Source organism: Pristiophorus japonicus, chromosome 2 (assembly GCF_044704955.1).
Source record: "Pristiophorus japonicus isolate sPriJap1 chromosome 2, sPriJap1.hap1, whole genome shotgun sequence".
Taxonomy (NCBI): Eukaryota; Metazoa; Chordata; class Chondrichthyes; family Pristiophoridae; genus Pristiophorus; species Pristiophorus japonicus.
In genome coordinates, this window is record NC_091978.1 from 36757034 (window position 1) to 36776437 (window position 19404).

At 44.3% G+C, this 19404-nt stretch overlaps 1 protein-coding gene across 2 annotated transcripts in view; it reads right to left on the bottom strand.

The window, feature by feature from the left end:
• LOC139236732 (lysine-specific demethylase 3A-like) overlaps window positions 1-19404 on the bottom strand; it is a 112174-nt gene that overhangs the window by 7741 nt on the left and 85029 nt on the right. For both annotated transcript variants that reach the window (XM_070866850.1, XM_070866852.1), the window contains 6 exons: window positions 13690-13956; window positions 7470-7641; window positions 5816-5906; window positions 5317-5447; window positions 5089-5208; window positions 2579-2718 (listed from right to left, as the gene is read on the bottom strand). In XM_070866850.1, coding sequence (XP_070722951.1) covers window positions 2579-2718; window positions 5089-5208; window positions 5317-5447; window positions 5816-5906; window positions 7470-7641; window positions 13690-13956 — 921 coding nt within the window. The remainder of the gene's footprint in view (window positions 1-2578; window positions 2719-5088; window positions 5209-5316; window positions 5448-5815; window positions 5907-7469; window positions 7642-13689; window positions 13957-19404) is intronic.

A 19404-nucleotide genomic window follows, 5' to 3' on the forward strand; every position in this document is an offset into this window, starting at 1 on the left:
GGGATTTATAGATAAGGACTAAAATTCTGATGGCAGTGTGCTGAGGGATGGGGAAATCAGTAAAGACAGAGCAAATAGGCGATTGGGGCGCAGAGGGAGTGAAATTTTGAATGCAAGGTGGATGTCGGATTGCTGGCATGGAGAGAAGTTAAACATGGAAAGGGGAGTAATACTGCAGAGTGGAAGTCAGCAGCTTCAATGATATGCAGTTTCAAGCTTAGATCAGAATCAAAGACACGGAAGGTTTGCATTGTTGGGATCAGTCTAAGTAGCCGCAATTGAGGGTTAGAAAGACTTGGATTTATGTAGCGCCTTTCACGACCACCGGATGTCTCAAGGCACTTTACAGCCAATGAAGTATTTTTACTGTTGTAAAGTGAGAAACAAGTAAGTTCCCACAAACAGCAATGTGTTAATGACCAGATAATCTGTTTTTTTGTTATGTTGATTGAGGAATAAATATTGGCCAGGACACTGAGGATAACTTTCCCTGCTCTTCTTCAAAATAGTGCCATGGGATCTTTTACTTGAGAGGGCAGACAGGGCCTCGGTTTAACGTTTCATCCAAAAGACAGTGCAGTGCTCCCTCAGTACTGCACTGGAGCATCAGCCTAGCCTAAAAGTACAACATTTCTGGCACAAGTGGTGAAAAAAGTTGCTTCGGTCTTGCCAACGTTGATCAGGACAAAGTACTGGTTTCATCTACAAGTTGATGTCGGACAGGCAGTCAGGCATCAGAAAAAGTTGAGATTAAGGGAGAGGTGGGTATCGCCAGTGTACACATGGAAGCCAACCCCATGTTTGTGGTAATGTTGTCTAGAGGTACTGCAATGGCAGCTTGGCTCAGCTGGTAGCACTCTGACCAGCACTCAGAGGTCTGTGGGTTCAAACCCTACTCCAGGACTTGAGCACATAACCTAGGCTGACACTCCAGTGCAGACATCGTCAGAGATGCCGTCTTCGAATAATCCACGACCCAGTCTGGTTATTTTGGTAGTTCAGGTGGACATTAAAGATCGCACGGAACTATTCAAGAAGCAAGAGTGCTCTGCTGGTGCCCTGGCCAACACTCCTCTCTCAAACCATCATCACCAAAACATAGGATTTGGTCAGTCAGTCATGCATCTCACTTGCTCTTTGGTAGACAGAGCTTTAGATAAATTTGCCTACACAAGATTAATTCATTGGATGTGAAGAGATTTGAGATGTCTGGCGCACATGTGTTGCTGGGGGTGGGGGGGGTCTAAAGATGGAATCCTGGGGGTGGGGGGGACTTTGGAGAAGACATTTCATGGGCTGGCTATATTGTAATGGGGAGGAATGGAAGCCCTGAATCTATATTGGGACAGGGTGGTACCACAGAAGAGGCAGTGGAGAATGATTGAATGCTCAACCATGTCAAAAACTGCAGAGAGAACGAGGACGAGAAGAGGTGAAGTGCCAAGGTTGCAGTCATACAGAAGACCAGAGTCAGGGCAGCCATGGTTATGTGGGCAGGATGGAAGCCAGACAGACACAAGGAATACAAGGCAGCCAGCCATGAGGTTGGGTGACAATGAGATGTTCCAGTGCCTTAGAGAAAGAAAATGGCACACAGGACCAGAGTGAGCTTTTTAAATCGTAGGTGACAAAAGCAGTTTTGAAGGGCACAGTGACCGTGTCAGTGTCAGAGGAGAAGCGAGCAGTTAATGACTTCGACAAGAATTGGGCCAAGAAGAGATAGTCGAGTGATTAGGGAGGATGTACAACAGCAAATGGGGTTCTCACGGAGATGTGTTTGGCAAGTGTTGGAAGAGATTGAGAGCGGAATTGGGGGAAGAAGAGGAAAGAGAGGAGAAAGAAGTAAATGCAGTGCTATGTGAAGCAACTGAACAGATTGCAGACAAAGAAGTCTATGAACTTCTCACATTTGGCATGAGGTGAGGATGGAGGGGGCGAGAGTGTGAGGTCGAAGGGCAGGATTGAGTTAAGGAGCAATTCTGGGTTGTCTTTGAGTGAGACGAGCAGCATATGGTAGCCGAGTGGGAAAGGCAATGCAATTTGAGGTCGTCAAGCAAACTCTGGTGGTGGATGTTCGAAATTCGCTCTAGGCTGTGGCTCTCATACTGGAGGTCATCAAGATTGGAGTGGCACTCTTTGGGGGAATGAAAGGAAAGAGAGGAAACTGGAATAGGAAAGAGGTACATTGTAGGAAAGAGGTTGTTGAAGACAGAAGGAAGGCTGCTGTTTAGCAAGTTGAGACGGACAAACAATGGAATGCCAGATGGAAACCAGAGGAGCTGGGGTTTAGAAAGGGTGCTGGTGAAGGGGTTTCCTTTTGGCTGGGATGAGGGGGGGAGGGGGGGTGAGGGCCGAAGGATTGCTGGCAGGAAGATGTGAATGGTAATGGCTAGGAATGGGATGATCGCAGATGACCACCTGAAAACAGTATTTGCCTCACCCATCTCAGCTGCCACAACCCCTTACTTTACCTTGGAGAACAAGGACAGCCCAAAATTCCTCTTCTCCGCCAGTGTTCGTAATCTCAGAATAATTACACATGTATTCTGCCAACTCCCAACCTTCGCCCCCAGATTACCTTCTTCAGCAGATCTCGGATCTTCTCTGCATCTTTAGCCGAGTAAATGTGCCACAAGGCACCGGGCCTTTCGTTGGATTCTGTGAAGCGTTTTACTGTTAACTCGTCTGCATCACCATCCTCCATGGTCTTCAAAATTTCTATCAAAATAAAATAAAACAAAAATTACCGGTTAATAAAAGTGCTCCCTACTGGCAGGGATGGATTCAATCTTGTTGGAACAACTTTCGCAGCCAATAGCAATGCGAAGCATTCATTTGACTTTTCTTTATTTATTTTAACTACTTTCCCCTCCACTCCCAAAGATGCAAATACACCCAAGGTGCAGCTCGCATCAGCCTCACCCAATTGGCCATTCCGAATACGAGACCAGATGATCAGCATCACCCAAAAGGGTGCTGCAACGAGCTTGACCCTGCCCTCACCAAACATCCCCGCGCCTGCACTTTCCAAATGCACTCCCTGACTATCGATCAGAAACAGAAGCCCTGGCGATTATTTTTCTCGTCTCCCAAGCCAGGAGCATTTGTGGCTAACCAAAGTATCCTCACCATTGCCTCGGTCGGGATCATTAACGCAGCACAAACCAAGATCAAACTAGGACATTACCGCTCTGAGGCCCACTATCAGACCATGTGGCATTCACCCACTGAAACACTGGTTTTGCTGCAATGGTTACTTTTCTTAAAAAAAAAAGCAAGATATTACAAAATTAAATCGTAGAGCTGCTTACTAAACTGATAGAAACTGCTGTGGAATCTGGAGCTTGGATTCTGGTTACTGTCAGTCCTGGTTATTTTGGTGCAATGGTGTAGGATGCAGAGGCTTGTTTGTAAAGGAGCGTGCTTCCTACCACACAACCAACATTTTATATAGACAGGTTTAAAGAGAAACGGCGATCTGTACACCTTAAGCTATTTAAGTTCTTCGGAGAATAATCTAGGCTACCACTTTGGTGCAGTACTGAGGGACTGCTGCTCTGTCAGAGGTGCCGACTTTCAGACGAGACTTCACCCGGGGCCTCAAGTCAACATTAAAAAAAATTATTAGAAGAGCAGCGCAGGAATTCTTCCTCCACCACCATCATTGCCTTTTGTGGGATCTTGCTGTGTGCAGATTGGCTGCTGCGTTTCCGTACCTTACAACTGTACCTTCAAAAGTACCTCATTGGCTTGAAGCGCTTTGGGATGCCCTGATGTTGTGAACGCGGTATATAAACCCAAGTTCTTTCTTTTGTTCTGTGGGAAATCTGGCTCCTAAACAATCCCTACAGTAGCCAAACCCATAGTTTATCATATTTTAGAATAAAGCATTATTATTATTTCAAGATGAAAGAGGCAAGAAAGAGAAAAGGAAAGATATAAAAAAGGGGAAAAACACATGCATTTATATAGAGCCTTTCATGACCTCAGGATATCCCAAAACAGTGAAGAGACATTGTTCCAATGTAGGAAACGCGGCAGCCAGTTTGTGCACAGCAAGATCCCACAAACAGTAATGTGATAATGACCAGATAATCTGTTTTTGTTATGTTGATTGAGGGATAAATATTGGCCAGGATACCGGAGATAACTCCCCTCCTCTTCTTCGAAATAGTGTCCACCTGAGCGAGCAGACGGGGCCTCGATTTAACGTCTCATGCGAAAGACGGCACCTCCGACAGTGCAGCCCTCCCTCAGCACTGCACTGGAGTGCCAGCCTAGATTTGTGTGCTCAAGACCCTGGAGCGGGACTTGAGCCCACCACATTCTGACTCGGAGGAGAGTGCTCCCCACTGAGCCACTGCTGACACCAAAAGAACATGGGGGCCGAAATTGATACACTCACCGCCCACTGCCACCGACATTCCTCTGCTCGAACCGCCCAGTGTCACTTTCGACATGGCCTAGAGCGGGCGGGAGGGGAGAGCCGCCGGGAAGCGCCCGCCGACGTTAGCGGACGGCCGATGTGCGTAGGTAGACTCCTGCCCGCCGAGATGCCATATTCATGTGGGCGGGAATTGGCGCCAGAACGGTGGTGGACCGCTGCGTGTAGGCAGCTCTGTCCTCAACAATAAGTGCGAAGATGGGAAAAAACGGGTTAGTGGTATTTAAAAAAAAATGTAGTTCTTTACAGGGACTTACCTGTATGGGGTCCTCTGAAGGTTGTCAGATATTTTTTTTTTTATGCTTTTTTATTTTTAGGTGGTGTTCAACCCTCCTTGGGCCCGACTCCATCCTCGGCGGCACTTGGGCGGCAAGCGCCTTTGCCGCCGAGATTGTGAGCTCCCGCCGGCTGCCGCCCAGATTGGCAACGTACGTCGCTGTTTTGCCACTGGCCGACCTTCGAGGGACCTTGCTGATGAAAACCCTGCCTAAAGAACAGTCAGGGACCTCGGCGGGCAGGGGCCTTCACCAAATTTGGGCCCCATGAAAGTAGCATGGCAAAGAACTTCAAAGCAAAGAATTGCTGTTTATTCATTTATTTAAAAAGATAACTGGCTGTGAGGCTCACAGTCATTGGGCACTCACCCTCTTCATGGTTGGGCTGGCCAGTGGGGATTCCTACGTACACCATAACGTTAGCAGCATCCGACACATCTAAGTGAAGGTTTGTCGTTCCAACCTTTCTATCCTCTGCTGATAATAAACCTAACGAACAGAGGAAACAGTTAACCATTTACAGCAAGGGCCTCCCTTTCTACAAGTCCTTCCAAATATGAAGCACATAGCGTGGAATGGAAATCACAGCTCACTTACCATAGGCATTATACATTTTTGGACCTAAATCAGGTCTAACAAAAAAGTCTGGCAGCCTGGAGGCCAGGTTCAACTTGCCATCTCTCTTGGTATATTCAGGCAGCGGTAGATTATTCATCAGGTCATCAAATCTATAGGAAAAATGCACAGTACAGTACAAAACCATTTGTTAATTTGGAAATATATCGCTGATCCTTCATCATCGCTGGATCAAACTCTTGGAACTCTCTGCCTCACAGCACTGTGGGAGTACCTACACCACAAGGTCTGCAGGGTTCAAGAGGAAGCTCAACACCACATTGTCAAGGGCAATGAGGGATGGGCAATAAATGCTGGCTTTTTAAAAAAAAAAATGATGCCCATAAGCCTAGAATTAATTATAAAAATCTCTAAATAAATGTCAGTATTGTACAATATATCAACCTTGAATGCTATTTGCCTGCAGTGCAGAATAACCAGTTCTTTGACAAGCGCATCTTTAGCCAAGTAGATCACGTACCTAGAAAGCATCATGTCTCTGAAATCCTCTCCTGGAGGCCAGTCCTTCAACTTCAAAGCCATTGGCTCCTTCTCTTTTGTTGCAAGGCGTCCTTAAAAGGGGAAAACAAAAATGTTACCGTTAAACCTCCCAATAATGGTCTCGACTGTGGAAAATAGTTAGTTCCTGCTTGCGTATGGCCCAACAATCTTCACTGATATTTAACTTTAAGTACCTGAACATTTGCAGTATAACTGCACTGCATTCCAATGGGGAGCAAAGGAGCACACATTAGATGCTGTAAATATTAAGCAGCAACAATTTATCGAACACCTTCAATGTAAAGAAACATCCCAAGGTACCTCGCAAATAGGCGCAAGGAAAACGAGAACAAATGCCGGATCAGGAAGGAGTCCAGTTCCAGCGACAGGTTATACCAGACACATTAACACATCTTTCTCTTCAGATAGCGATGATCTGTTGTTCACTTCCAGCATTTGGGGGACAAGGTTACCCTCCTTGAACGACATGTACTGTATTTCAGGATTAAATAGGAGAGGACTAATCTTTGTGCTGGTTTGCTTTGGCTTCAAATGGTTGCGTATGATAGTAGAGGACATAAAGTGACATGGCATATCAGAACAGCAGGCCATGCTGCCAGCTTTTTTAGTGCTCCCAACTACAGTTTCACATGCAGTATTAGCATGCTGTAGCAAGATACCTTAATTATCCGCATCACAGTGCAACCATAATGGATTAAATTGGACTACCCACAACAACAGGACAGAGGCGGTAATTACCGGAGAACATACATGCACAATGAAAATAGAAATAATTTTCACAAGTTATCTACGCACTGCACAACCCTCAGGACTGATCACATGTCACTAAACATATATTCTGGGTCAATCTCTTTCAATAATCTTTAAACCTCTTCCTTCATCTATCTGGCCTGCTTGGCAGCTCCCACGACAGAGCAGATGGTTTGTTCCTCCTCCGTGACATTGAGCACCAGTATCCCAATGCTCAGCGAAACTGCTCTCTCACATGAACCATTTTTCTGACCAAGCTGGCAAAGATCCCTTTACCTGACTAAACTTTACGGGGTGTAATGTCTCATCCGAAAGACGGCACCTCCAACAGTGCAGTGTTTTGAACGGTGGTGTCAACTGTGGCTCAGTGGTAACACTATTGCCTCGGGGTCAGAAGTCAGAGGTGCAGGCTCGAAGGGTCGAATGGCCTGCTCCTGCACCTATTTTCTATGTTTTTTTTCTATGTTCAAGTCCAAAATCCAGACACGTCAGCCCATAAGCCGACAGTCCAGTACAGTACTGAGGGAGTGCTGTACTACCATCTCTTGGTTGAGACCTTAAACTGAGGCACCATCTATCCTCTCAGTTTGATGCAAAAAAATCCTTTTGAAGAAGAGCTGAAGACAACTCCCCCGATTCCCTGACCAATATTCATCACTCAATCAAAATCACTAGAAAACAGACGATCTGGTCATCATCTTACTGCTATTTGTGGGATCTTGCTGTGCACAAATTCGCTCCCGAATGTCCGACATTACAATAGTGATTACAAAAGTACTTAATTGGCAGTAGAGCACTTTTGGATGTCCTGAAGCCGTGAAAGGCGCTATATAAAATGCAAGTTCTTTATCAACACCACTTACGTGAAAGGTCTTCAAATCCATCCCAAAAGTCTCGGATTTTTGCACCAGCGATGATCGTATTGGTTCTGCAGTCAACCAGGTCAGCATCCTGCTCTCCAAACTCTTTCCCAAATGCTTCTGGCTTCCAGAGTTCTTCACGTAACTTTGTGTGGACACCAGATACAATTACTGGCTAAACAAAAAACAGGAAAAAAAAATCAAACTGTTGTTAGAAAGGAATCCAAGTGTGCCGTAAAGAATGGAGCAGTTAACAGAGGAAGTAATACAAGGCAAGTTCACTGTTACAACAACAATCTGCATTTATATAGCATTTTTAACTTAGCAAAACGGCTCAAGGAGCTTCACAGGAGCATCATCAGATAAATTTTGACACCGAGCCACATATGGAGATATGAAGACAAGTGATCAAAACTTTGTTCGAAGAGGTCTTAAAGGAGAGAGGTGTGGACAGTGATTAGGTGGGAATAATCCAACTGATCAAAACAAGGAACAAGTATTATTAAACACGTACCCAGTCAGGAATCAGAATGGATGGTGGAACTACCTTTTAGAAAATATTAGGATAGATCAAACATCGGGGTACTGAGTTTCCAGTCACTAGAATTGCTAACCTAAAAAACAATTACATAAGAACATAAAAATTAGGAACGGAGTAGGCCATTCGGCCTCAACTCCATTTTCCTGCACTATCCCCATACCCCTTGATTCTTTTAATACCCAAAAATCTATTGATCCCTGTCTTTAAATATACTAAACAACTGAGCCTCCACAGCCCACTGGGGCAGAGAATTCCAAAGATTCACCACCTTCTAAGTGGAGACATTTCTCATCAGTCCTAAATGGCTGACCCCTTATTCTGAGACTGTGATCCCTTGTTCTAGACTCCCCAGTCAGAGGAAACATCCTCCCTGCATCTACCCAGTCAAGCCCTGTAAGAATTTTGTATGTTTCAATGAGATAGAAACATAGAATATAGGTGCAGGAGTAGGCCATTCGGCCCTTCTAGCCTGCACCACCATTCAATAAGATCATGGCTGATCATTCCCTCAGAACCCCTTTCCTGCTTTCTCTCCATATCCCTTGATCCCCTTAGCTGTAAGGGCCATATCTAACTCCCTCTTGAATAAAGACTCTGGATCAGTTCCTATCGAGTGGAGGGTAGCCAATGTAACCCCACTTTTTAAAAAAGGAGGGAGAGAGAAAACAGGGAATTATAGACCGGTCAGCCTGACATCAGTAGTGGGTAAAATGATGGAATCAATGATTAAGGATGTCATAGCAGCGCATTTGGAAAGAGGTGACATGATAGGTCCAAGTCAGCATGGATTTGTGAAAGGGAAATCATGCTTGACAAATCTTCTGGAATTTTTTGAGGATGTTTCCAGTAGAGTGGACAAGGGAGAACCAGTTGATGTGGTATATTTGGACTTTCAGAAGGCTTTCGACAAGGTCCCACACAAGAGATTAATGTGCAAAGTTAAAGCACATGGGATTGGGGGTAGTGTGCTGACATGGATTGAGAACTGGTTGGCAGACAGGAAGCAAAGAGTAGGAGTAAATGGGTACTTTTCAGAATGGCAGGCAGTGACTAGTGAGGTACCGCAAGGTTCTGTGCTGGGGCCCCAGCTGTTTACATTGTGCATTAATGATTTAGACAAGGGGATTAAATGTAATATCTCCAAATTTGCGGATGACACTAAGTTGGGTGGCAGTGTGAGCTGCGAGGAGGATGCTATGAGGCTGCAGAGTGACTTGGATAGGTTAGGTGAGTGGACAAATGCAAGGCAGATGAAGTATAATGTGGATAAATGTGAGGTTATCCACTTTGGTGGTAAAAACAGAGAGACAGACTATTATCTGAATGGTGACAGATTAGGAAAAGGGGAGGTGCAACGAGACCTGGGTGTCATGGTACATCAGTCATTGAAGGTTGGCATGCAGGTACAGCAGGCAGTTAAGAAAGCAAATGGCATGTTGGCCTTCATAGCAAGGGGATTTGAGTACAGGGGCAGGGAGGTGTTGCTACAGTTGTACAGGGCCTTGGTGAGGCCACACCTGGAGTATTGTGTACAGTTTTGGTCTCCTAACTTGAGGAAGGACATTCTTGCTATTGAGGGAGTGCAGCGAAGGTTTACCAGATTGATTCCCGGGATGGCAGGACTGACATATCAAGAAAGACTGGATCAACTGGGCTTGTATTCACTGGAGTTCAGAAGAACGAGATGGGATCTCATAGAAACGTTTAAAATTCTGATGGGTTTAAGACAGGTTAGATGCAGGAAGAATGCTCCCAATGTTGGGGAAGTCCAGAACCAGGGGTCACAGTCTAAGGATAAGGGGTAAGCCATTTAGGACCGAGATGAGGAGAAACTTCTTCACCCAGAGAGTGGTGAACTGTGGAATTCTCTACCACAGAAAGTTGTTGAGGCCAATTCACTAAATATATTCAAAAAGGAGTTAGATGTAGTCCTTACTGCTAGGGAGATCAAGGGGTATGACGTGAAAGCAGGAATGGGGTACTGAAGTTGCATGTTCAGCCATGAACTCATTGAATGGCGGTGCAGGCTCGAGGGGCCGAATGGCCTACTCCTGCACCTATTTTCTATGTTTCTATATCCAATGAACTGGTATCAACAACTCTCTGCGGCAGGGAATTCCACAGGTTAACAACTCAGTGAAGAAGTTTCTCCTCAGCTCAGTCCTAAATGGCCTATCCCTTATCCTTAGACTGTGACCGCTGGTTCTGGACTTCCCCAACATTGGGAACATTCTTCCTGCATCTAACTTGTCCAGTCCCGTCAAAATCTTATACGTTTCTATGAGATCCCCTCTCATTCTTCTAAACTCCAGTGAATAAAGGCCCAGTTGATCCAGTCTCTCCTCATATGACAGTCCAGCCATCCCCAGAATCAGTCTGGTGTACCTTCGCTGCACTCCCTCAATAGCAAGAATGTCCTTCTCATTATTCTAAACTCGAGAATATAGGCCTAGTCTATTCAATCTCTCCTTATAGGACAATCCCCCCCATCTCAGGAATCAGTCTGGTAGACCTTCGTTGCGCTCCCTCAATGGGAAGTATATCCTTCCTTAGGTAAGGAGACCAAAACTGTACACAATACTCCAGGTGCGGTCTCACCAGGGCCCTATATAACTGCAGTAAGATGTCTTTACTCTTATAGTCAAATCCTCTTGTAATAAAGGCCAACATATCATTTGCTTTCTTACTTGTTTGCTGTACCTACATGTTAACTTTCAGTGATTAGTGTACAAGGACACCCAGGTCCCTCTGAACACCAATATTTCCCAATTTCTCACCATTTAAAAATACTCCACTTTTCTATTTTTCCTACCAAAGTGGATAACTTCACATTTCTCCACATTATATTCCATTTGCCATGTTCTTGGCCACTCACTTAGTTTGTCTATATCCCCTTGAAGCTTCTTTCCCACCTAGTTTTGTATCATCAGCAAACTTGGATATATTACATTTGGTCCCCTCATCCAAATCATTGATGTAGATTGTGAATAGCTGGGGCCCAAGCACTGATCCTTGCGGCTCCCCGCTAGTTACAGCATGCCAACCCGAAAATGACCTGTTTATTCCTACTCTCTGTTTTCTGTCCGTTAACCAATCCTCAATCCATGTTAGTGTATTAGCCCCAATCCCATGAGCCCCAATTTTGTTTAATAACCTCTTGTGTGGCACTTTATCGAATATTTCCCCTCATGCATCTACCCTGTTAAGCCCCCTCAATGTTTCAATAAGATCACCTCTCATTCTACTAAACTCCAAGGAGTATAGGCCCAACCTGCTCAACCTTTCCTCATGGGGGAAATCTAGAACTGGGGGTCATAGTTTCAGAATAATGGGTCGCCAATTTAAAACAGAAATGAGGAGGAATCTTTGGAATTCTCTACCCCAGAGAGACGTGGAGGCTGGGTCTTTGAATACATTGAAGGTGGAGATAGACAGATTTTTGAATAAGGGAGTCAAGAGTTATGGGGATCGGGCATGGAAGTAGAGTTTAGGCCAGGATCAGATCATAGGAAAGAAGCATTCACTTATTTTGTTGGGTTAGAGACTGGGGTTACCCATCACCAAAAGATTTAGCATTGAATGAGATCTGATTGTTTCAAGACTGATTGAGGGATTTGCAATCCTGGCGGAGCAGGCTCGAGGGGCCAAATGGCCTACTCCTGATGTTCTTATTGTAAGGGATATACAGTTGTAGCAGGCAAAGAGCAGACAGATAGATGGTCACAACACAATGCTGAAGGTAGTGAACTAATCAGTATTAGGAGGGTCTGAGGAATCGGTGATGGTATGGATTATAATTGCCTATTGTATGTAACACTTGCTTATGTAGGTATAGCACACTTATAACAAATTAAAACTGTATAGTTAATTCATCCTTAACCTTAGTAACACATAACAAGACAGCAGAAGTCAGCAGTTACAATTCTGATTAGAAGTCTCTGAGGAAGAGATAAGAAAGCCAGTATTTTGGAACAGTTACTTCAGGCGCCATATAGACCAAGGCAAAGTGAAAATCACGGAACAAACACAATTAACATATGATGGGAGATGGACAATTGCCAGTCTGATAAGAGACGACAAATCAATGTAACGTCGCTGATAGCAATAGACCTATCGCTGATTTTGTAGGAGGGTAGCCCCTCCCCAAAAACTGTATAAATTATACTTGAAACCTCTTGCATTTTGAAGGTTCCACGACTGAACTTTCTCTTGCATTTGCTCGAAATAAAGTCGGTTGAACCTAAGGTTTCGTTTGTTTGATTCCGTGATCGTTATACGGAAGGCGAGGTGTCGATACCTGTATCAGGTAGTCCATCTCGAGGAAGGGAAGTCTTCCTTTTACCCCAACAATATGTTCTATTAAGTTCTTAAGTAACGGGGTTACATTAGCTACCTTCCAATCTGCGGGATCCATTCTAGAATCTATGGAATTTTGGAAGCTGATAACCAATACATCCACTATCTCTATAGCCACCTCTTTGAAAATCCTAGGATGTAGGCCATCAGGTCCAGGGGATTTATCGACTTTCAGTCCCATTAATTTCGCCAGTACTAATTTTTTACGAATACCAATTTCTTTCAGTTCCTCAATCTCCACTATTTCCAGAAGTTTTTTTGTGTCTTCTTCCGTTAAGGCAGACACAAAGTATTTGTTTACTTTCTCTGCCATTTCCTTATTTCCCATTATAATCTCTTCTGTCTCAGCTTGTAGAGGGTCCACATTTACTTTCGCTAATCTTTTCCTTTTTACCTACCTTTTGAAGCTTTTACCTTCTATTTTTATGTCTCTCACTAGTTTATTCTCATATTCTATTTCCCCTTTCTTTATCAATTTCTTGGTCCTCTTATGTTGAATTCTAAAATCCTCCCAATCCTCAGATTTACTGCTCTTTTTGGCAACATTATAAGCCTCTTCCTTTGATCTAATACTATCGTTAACTTCTCTTGTTAACCACGGTTGGATCACTTTTTCTGTGGGATTTTTGTGCCTTAAAAGGAATGTATGTTTGTTGTAAATTATGTATTAATTCTTTAAATGCTAGCCATTGCTTGTCTACCATCATACCTTTTAATGTAGTTTCCCAATTTACCTTAGCCAACTCTTTCTGGATACCTACGTAGTTTGCTTGATTTAGATTTAAGGCCCTAGTTTCAGATTTAATTAAATCACCTTCAAACTTAATATAAAATTCTATCATATTATGGTCACTCTTCCCTAAAGGCCCCTTTACTACAAGATTATTAATTAACCCTCTCATTGCACAATATTTGATCTCATTGTGTGGGCTATTGATCACAGGAAGTAGGACAGATTATGATCTGCAGGCAATCCTCAGGAGAGTCTGAATGATAATTAAGTGAATTTGCACACGATTGAGTAAAGTGACAATACAAGAAGCGGGTCATGGTGGAGTCTCTTTACCCAGCTGGAAGGAGACAGGATATAAACTGGGAGAAAGAGAGCGCTAGTGGTAGAGGGTAGAAGAATGCAAGAAAGAGGCATGGGTTACGACTCTACCCAGGGGGCAGTTAATACCGATTTGCTTATTCTTCTGTACAATTGTTAAAACGATTGTATCTACTTTACGTATTCCACATCAATAGTCAACACACAATCAATATGGCGCACCCCTCATGCATTGTTAAAACTTTCCCCGCAAGTGTTTCAGTCTCCACACTTACGTGCCCTTGCTTCCAGCACTCTCTGAAAATATTCCAATTGTTCTTGTTGCTCGGATCTTGCAGGCACAGCAAACGCCCGCCGCAGTACCAGGTATGAGGGGTATCCGAGCCAAAAATCACCACTCTCCCAGGTGTAGCCTTCGTGGGCTCTCTGGTGTCGCACGCTTTGCTCGGTGTCTTCGATCCATCACTGGGGGGTTTGCTTTGCACCAGGGAGGCAAAGATGTCATCAAGGAGGTTAGCGGTGCTCTTTGACCCTGTGTCAGACTAATACAGAAACGTGGAAATGTTAAAAGTACAACGTTCTTATTCGAGTTATTTTACAGGAGAGTCAGTTCGAACAAACCTCTCTCTGCCAACCACATAGGTGCTCTGCCGCAACATAAAGTTGCACATAATTTAATACAGACTAGAACAGTAGAGCCTTTTAAGGATGGTCTGGTTAAGCAACGCCTTGATTTCAAAATGCTCATCCTTATTTTCAAATCCCTCCATGGTCTCGCCCCTCCCTTTGTCTAATCTCCTCCAGTCCCGCAACCCCCGAGATGTCTGCGCTACTCTAATTCTGCCCTCTTGAGCATCCCTGATTGTAATCGCTCACCATTGACGGCCGTGCCTTGTGTTGCCTAGGCCCCAAGCTCTGGAACTCCCTGCCTAAACTCTCCGCCTCTTTTTCCTCTTTCAAGACGTTCCTTAAAATATACCTCTTTTACCAAGCTTTTGGTCACCTGCCCTAATTTCTATTTATGTGGCTCGATGTCAATTTTCTAATCCCATAACACTCCTGTGAAGCACCTCGGGATGTTTCAAACGTTAAAAAGGTGCTATATAAATACAAGTTGTTGTTGTTGAACAGTATCGCATTGGCACAGTAGTAGGTTGGATTAGAGTTTTTCAAATCTGGTTGTTCTTGCGTGTCGGCAGCAAGGCCACGTTTAGTGCTCATCCCTAGCTGCCTTGAGAATGTAGTGATAATCCAGTGGCTTGCGGGACCATTTCGGAGGGCATTAAGTGTCAACCACGTAATGTGGGATTGGAGTCACGTGTAGATAGAGGCGGTTAGTTGCCTTCCTGAAAGATTAGTAGTGAACCAGTTCGGTGCTAGTGACAATCCAGCAGCTTTCACGGGTTACTTGTCTGGCACTAATCTACAAATTACCAAATTGATTGAATTCAACTTCACAACATGCTATGGTGGAGTTTGAAGTGATTACCTCGGGGTTTTAGTGCGAGACTAGTCCGTAACCACTGTACTACCAAAGCCAAGAGAAAAGCGAATTTTACTCCACATCTGGTCAGTTAGATTTAACTTTAAACTTGATGCTGAAAGACTCTTTCCCCTGGCTGGGGAGTCTAGAACCAGGGGTCACAGACTCAGGATAAGGGGTTGGCCATTTAGGACTGAGATGAGGAGAAACCTCTCCACTCAGAGGGTTGTGAATCTTTGGAATTCTCTACCCCAGAGAGTTGTGGATACTGAGTCGTTGAGTATATTCAAGACAGTGATCAATAGATTTTGGGACTCTAAGGGAATCAAGGAATATGGGGATAGGCCAGGAAAGTGGAGTTGAGGTCGAAGATCAGCCATGATCTTACTGAATAGTGGAGCAGGCTCGAGGGGCCAAATGGCCCATTCCTGCTCCGATTTCTTGTGTTCTTATGTTTGATGCCATCACCAAGCATATCAGGCAGTACTGAGGAGAGTGCTGCACTTTCGGAGATGCCAACGTTCCGACGAGACGTTAAACTGAGGCCTCGTCTGCCCTTCTCAGCTGAATATAAAAAATCCCATGGCACTATTTCGAAGAAGAACAGGGGAGACCTCCCCCGGGGTCTTCTCCCCCGGGGTCTTAATCAACATCACTAAAACAGATGATCTGGTCATTATCACTTTGCCATTTGTAGGCGCTTGCTGTGCGCAAATTGGTTGCCACATTTCCTACATTACAATAGTGACTACTCTTCAAAAAAAAAAAGTACTTCAGTGGCTGTAAACTGCTTTGGAATGTCGCAAGGTCACGAAAGCGCTATATAAATGCAAGTATAGGTAGTCTTTCCCCCCCACACCCATCTGCAGCTACATTCATTTCCAGATTCCTATTTGCCCCTCTGACTACTGTTTCTGAATTTTCTTTGAACTTTCATCCCAGTGACCTACATTTATATAGCACATTTCACAACCATTGGATTCTCTCAGCGCTTTACAGCCAATTAAGTACTTTTGGAGTGCAGTCACTGTTGTAATGTGGGAAATGCGGCAGCCAATTTGCGCACAGCAAACTCCCACAAACAGCAATGTGATGATGACCAGATAATCTCTTTTGTTATGTTGACTGAGGGATACATAATGGCCAGGACAACAGGCATAACCCCACTACTCTTCTTTGAAATAGTGCCATGAGATCTTTCATTTATTTAAATAATAATTTGCTTTTTTATTTTTCTGACAAAGTGGATAACCACATTATACTCCATTTGCCAAATTTTTTCCCACTCACTTTGCAGATTTTGCCTCACAACTTGCTTTCCCACCCATCTTTGTATCATCAGCAAACGTGGCTATATTACACTTGGTCCCTTCATCCAAATCATTAATATAGATTGGAAATAGTTGAGGCCCCAGCACCGATCCCTGTGACACCCCAATCCTCTATCCATGCTAATAGATTACCCCCAACCCAATGAACTTTTATGTTGTGCCGTAACCTTTTGTAGCACCTTATCGAATGCCTTCTGGATATCCAAATACAGGTCAAGCGTTTGAAATCCGAAGTTCCGAAATTTGGAATGTTCTGGAATCCGGGCCAATTCGTGGCGGGGTCATCCAGAAATCGGAAAATGATCTGAAATCCGGACTCCCCCATCTCGGCCACCCAACCTACCCCCTGCATTAGCTGCCCGACCTCCCCCGGGCCTCGGCCCGACCTCAGGCTGCCCGGGCCCCTCCTCCCCTACTGACCTCGGCCCAGGCAAAGACGTTCTGAAATTCAGAAATACCCAGACTCTGGAATTGCCTCAGTCCCGAGGTTTCCGGAATTCGAACGTCACACCTGTACACCACATCCACTGGTTCCCCCTTATCCACCCTGTTCGTTACAGCCTCAAAGAGCTCCAGCAAATTTGTCAAACATGATTTCCCTTTCATAAAGCCATGCTGACTCTGCTTGAATGAATTTTGCTTTTCCAAATGTCCTGCTATGGCTTCCTTAATAATGGACTCCAGCATTTTCACACTGCCAGATGTTAGGCTAACTGGTCTATAGTTTCCTGCCTTCTGTCTGCCTCCTTTTTTTTTTAAAATAGGGGTGTTACATTTGCGGTTTTCCAATCCAGCTGGGACCGCCCCAGAATCCAAGGAATTTTGATAGATTACAACCAATGCATCCACTATCTCTGCAGCCACTTCTTTTAAGACCCTACGATGCAAGCCATCAGATCCAAGGGACTCGTCCATCTTTAGTCCCATTATTTTACCGAGTATTACTTCTTTAGCGATGGTGATTGTATTAAGTTCCTCCCTCCCTATAGCCCCTTGATTATCCACTAATGGGATGTTTTTAGTGTCTTCTACCATGAAGACAGATACAAAATATTTGTTCAAAGTCTCTGCCATTTCCCCGTTCCCCATTATTAATTCCCCAGTCTCAATCTCTAAGGGACCAACATTTACTTTAGCCACTCTCTCCCTTAGAAAATGAGAAGGGGGAATTTAATAATAGGAAATGTGGAAATGGCTGAGACCTTAAACAATTATTTTGCTTCGGTCTTCACAATGGAAGACACAAAAACCATGCCAAAAATTGCTGGTCACGGGAATGTGGGAAGGGAGGACCTTGAGATAATCACTATCACCAGGGGGGTAGTACTGGACAGGCTAATGGGACTCAAGGTAGACAAGTCCCCTGGTCCTGATGAAATGCATCCCGGGGTATTAAAAGAGATGGCGGAACTTATAGCAGATGCATTCGTTATAATCTACCAAAATTCTCTGGACTCTGGGGAGGTACCAGCGGATTGGAAAGCAGCTAATGTAACGCCTCTGTTTAAAAAAGGGGCAGACAAAAGGCAGGTAACTATAGGCCAGTTAGTTTAACATCTGTAGTGGGGAAAATGCTTGAAGCTATCATTAAGGAAGAAATAGCGGGACATCCAGATAGGAATAGTGCAATCAAGCAGACGCAACATGGATTCATGAAGGGGAAATCATGTTTAACTAATTTACTGGAATTCTTTGAGGATATAACGAGCATGGTGGATAGAGGTGTACCGATGGATGTGGTGTATTTAGATTTCCAAAAGGCATTCGATAAGGTGCCACACAAAAGGTTACTGCAGAAGATAAAGGTACGCGGAGTCAGAGGAAATGTATTAGCATGGATAGAGAATTGGCTGGCGAACAGAAAGCAGAGAGTCAGGATAAATGGGTCCTTTTAGGGTTGGTATTCGGTGGTTAGTGGTGTGCCACAGGGATCGGTGCTGGGACCACAACTGTTTACAATATACATAGATGACCTGGAAGAGGGGACAGAGTGTAGTGTAACAAAATTTGCAGATGACACAAAGATTAGTGGGAAAGCGGGTTGTGTAGAGGACACAGAGAGGCTGCAAAGAGATTTAGATAGGTTAAGCGAATGGGCTAAGGTTTGTCAGATGGAATACAATGTCGGAAAATGTGAGGTCATCCACCTTGGAAAAAAAAACAGTAAAAGGGATTATTATTTGAATGGGGAGAAATTACAACATGCTGCGGTGCAGAGGGACCTGGGGGTCCTTGTGCATGAAACCCAAAAAGTTAGTTTGCAGGTGCAGCAGGTAATTAGGAAGGCGAATGGAATGTTGGCCTTCATTGCGAGAGGGATGGAGTACAAAAGCAGGGAGGTCCTGCTGCAACTGTACAGGGTATTGGTGAGGCTGCACCTGGAGTACTGTGTGCAGTTTTGGTCACCTTACTTAAGGAAGGATATACTAGCTTTGGAGGGGGTACAGAGACGATTCACTAGGCTGATACCGGAGATGAGGGGGTTACCTTATGATGATCGATTGAGTAGACTGGGTCTTTACTTGTTGGAGTTCAGAAGGATGAGGGTGATCTTATAGAAACATTTAAAATAATGAAAGGGATAGACAAGATAGAGGCAGAGAAGTTGTTTCCACTGGTCGGGGAGACTAGAACTAGGGGGCACAGCCTTAAAATACAGGGGAGCCAACTTAAAACTGAGTTGAGAAGGAATTTCTTCTCCCAGAGGTTTGTGAATCTGTGGAATTCTCTGCCCAAGGAAGCAGTTGAGGCTAGCTCATTGAATGTATTCAAATCACAGATAGATAGATTTTTAACCAATAAGGGAATTAAGGGTTATGGGGAGCGGGCGGGTAAGTGGAGCTGAGTCCACGACCAGATCAGCCATGATCTTATTGAATGGCGGAGCAGGCTCGAGTGGCTAGATGGCCTACTCCTATTCCTAATTCTTATGTTCTTATGTACCTGTAGAAACTCTTACTATCTGTTTTTATATTTCTTGCTAGTTTACTTTCATAATCTATCTTCCCTCCCTATATTTTTTTTTTAAAGTCGTTCTTTGCTGGTTTTTAAAGTTTCCCAATCCTCTGGTCTCCCACTAATCTAGGCCACTTTGTATGCCCTTGTTCTCAATTTGATACCATCCCTTATTTCCTTAGTTAGCCACGGATGGTTGTCCCTTCTCTTACAGTCTTTCC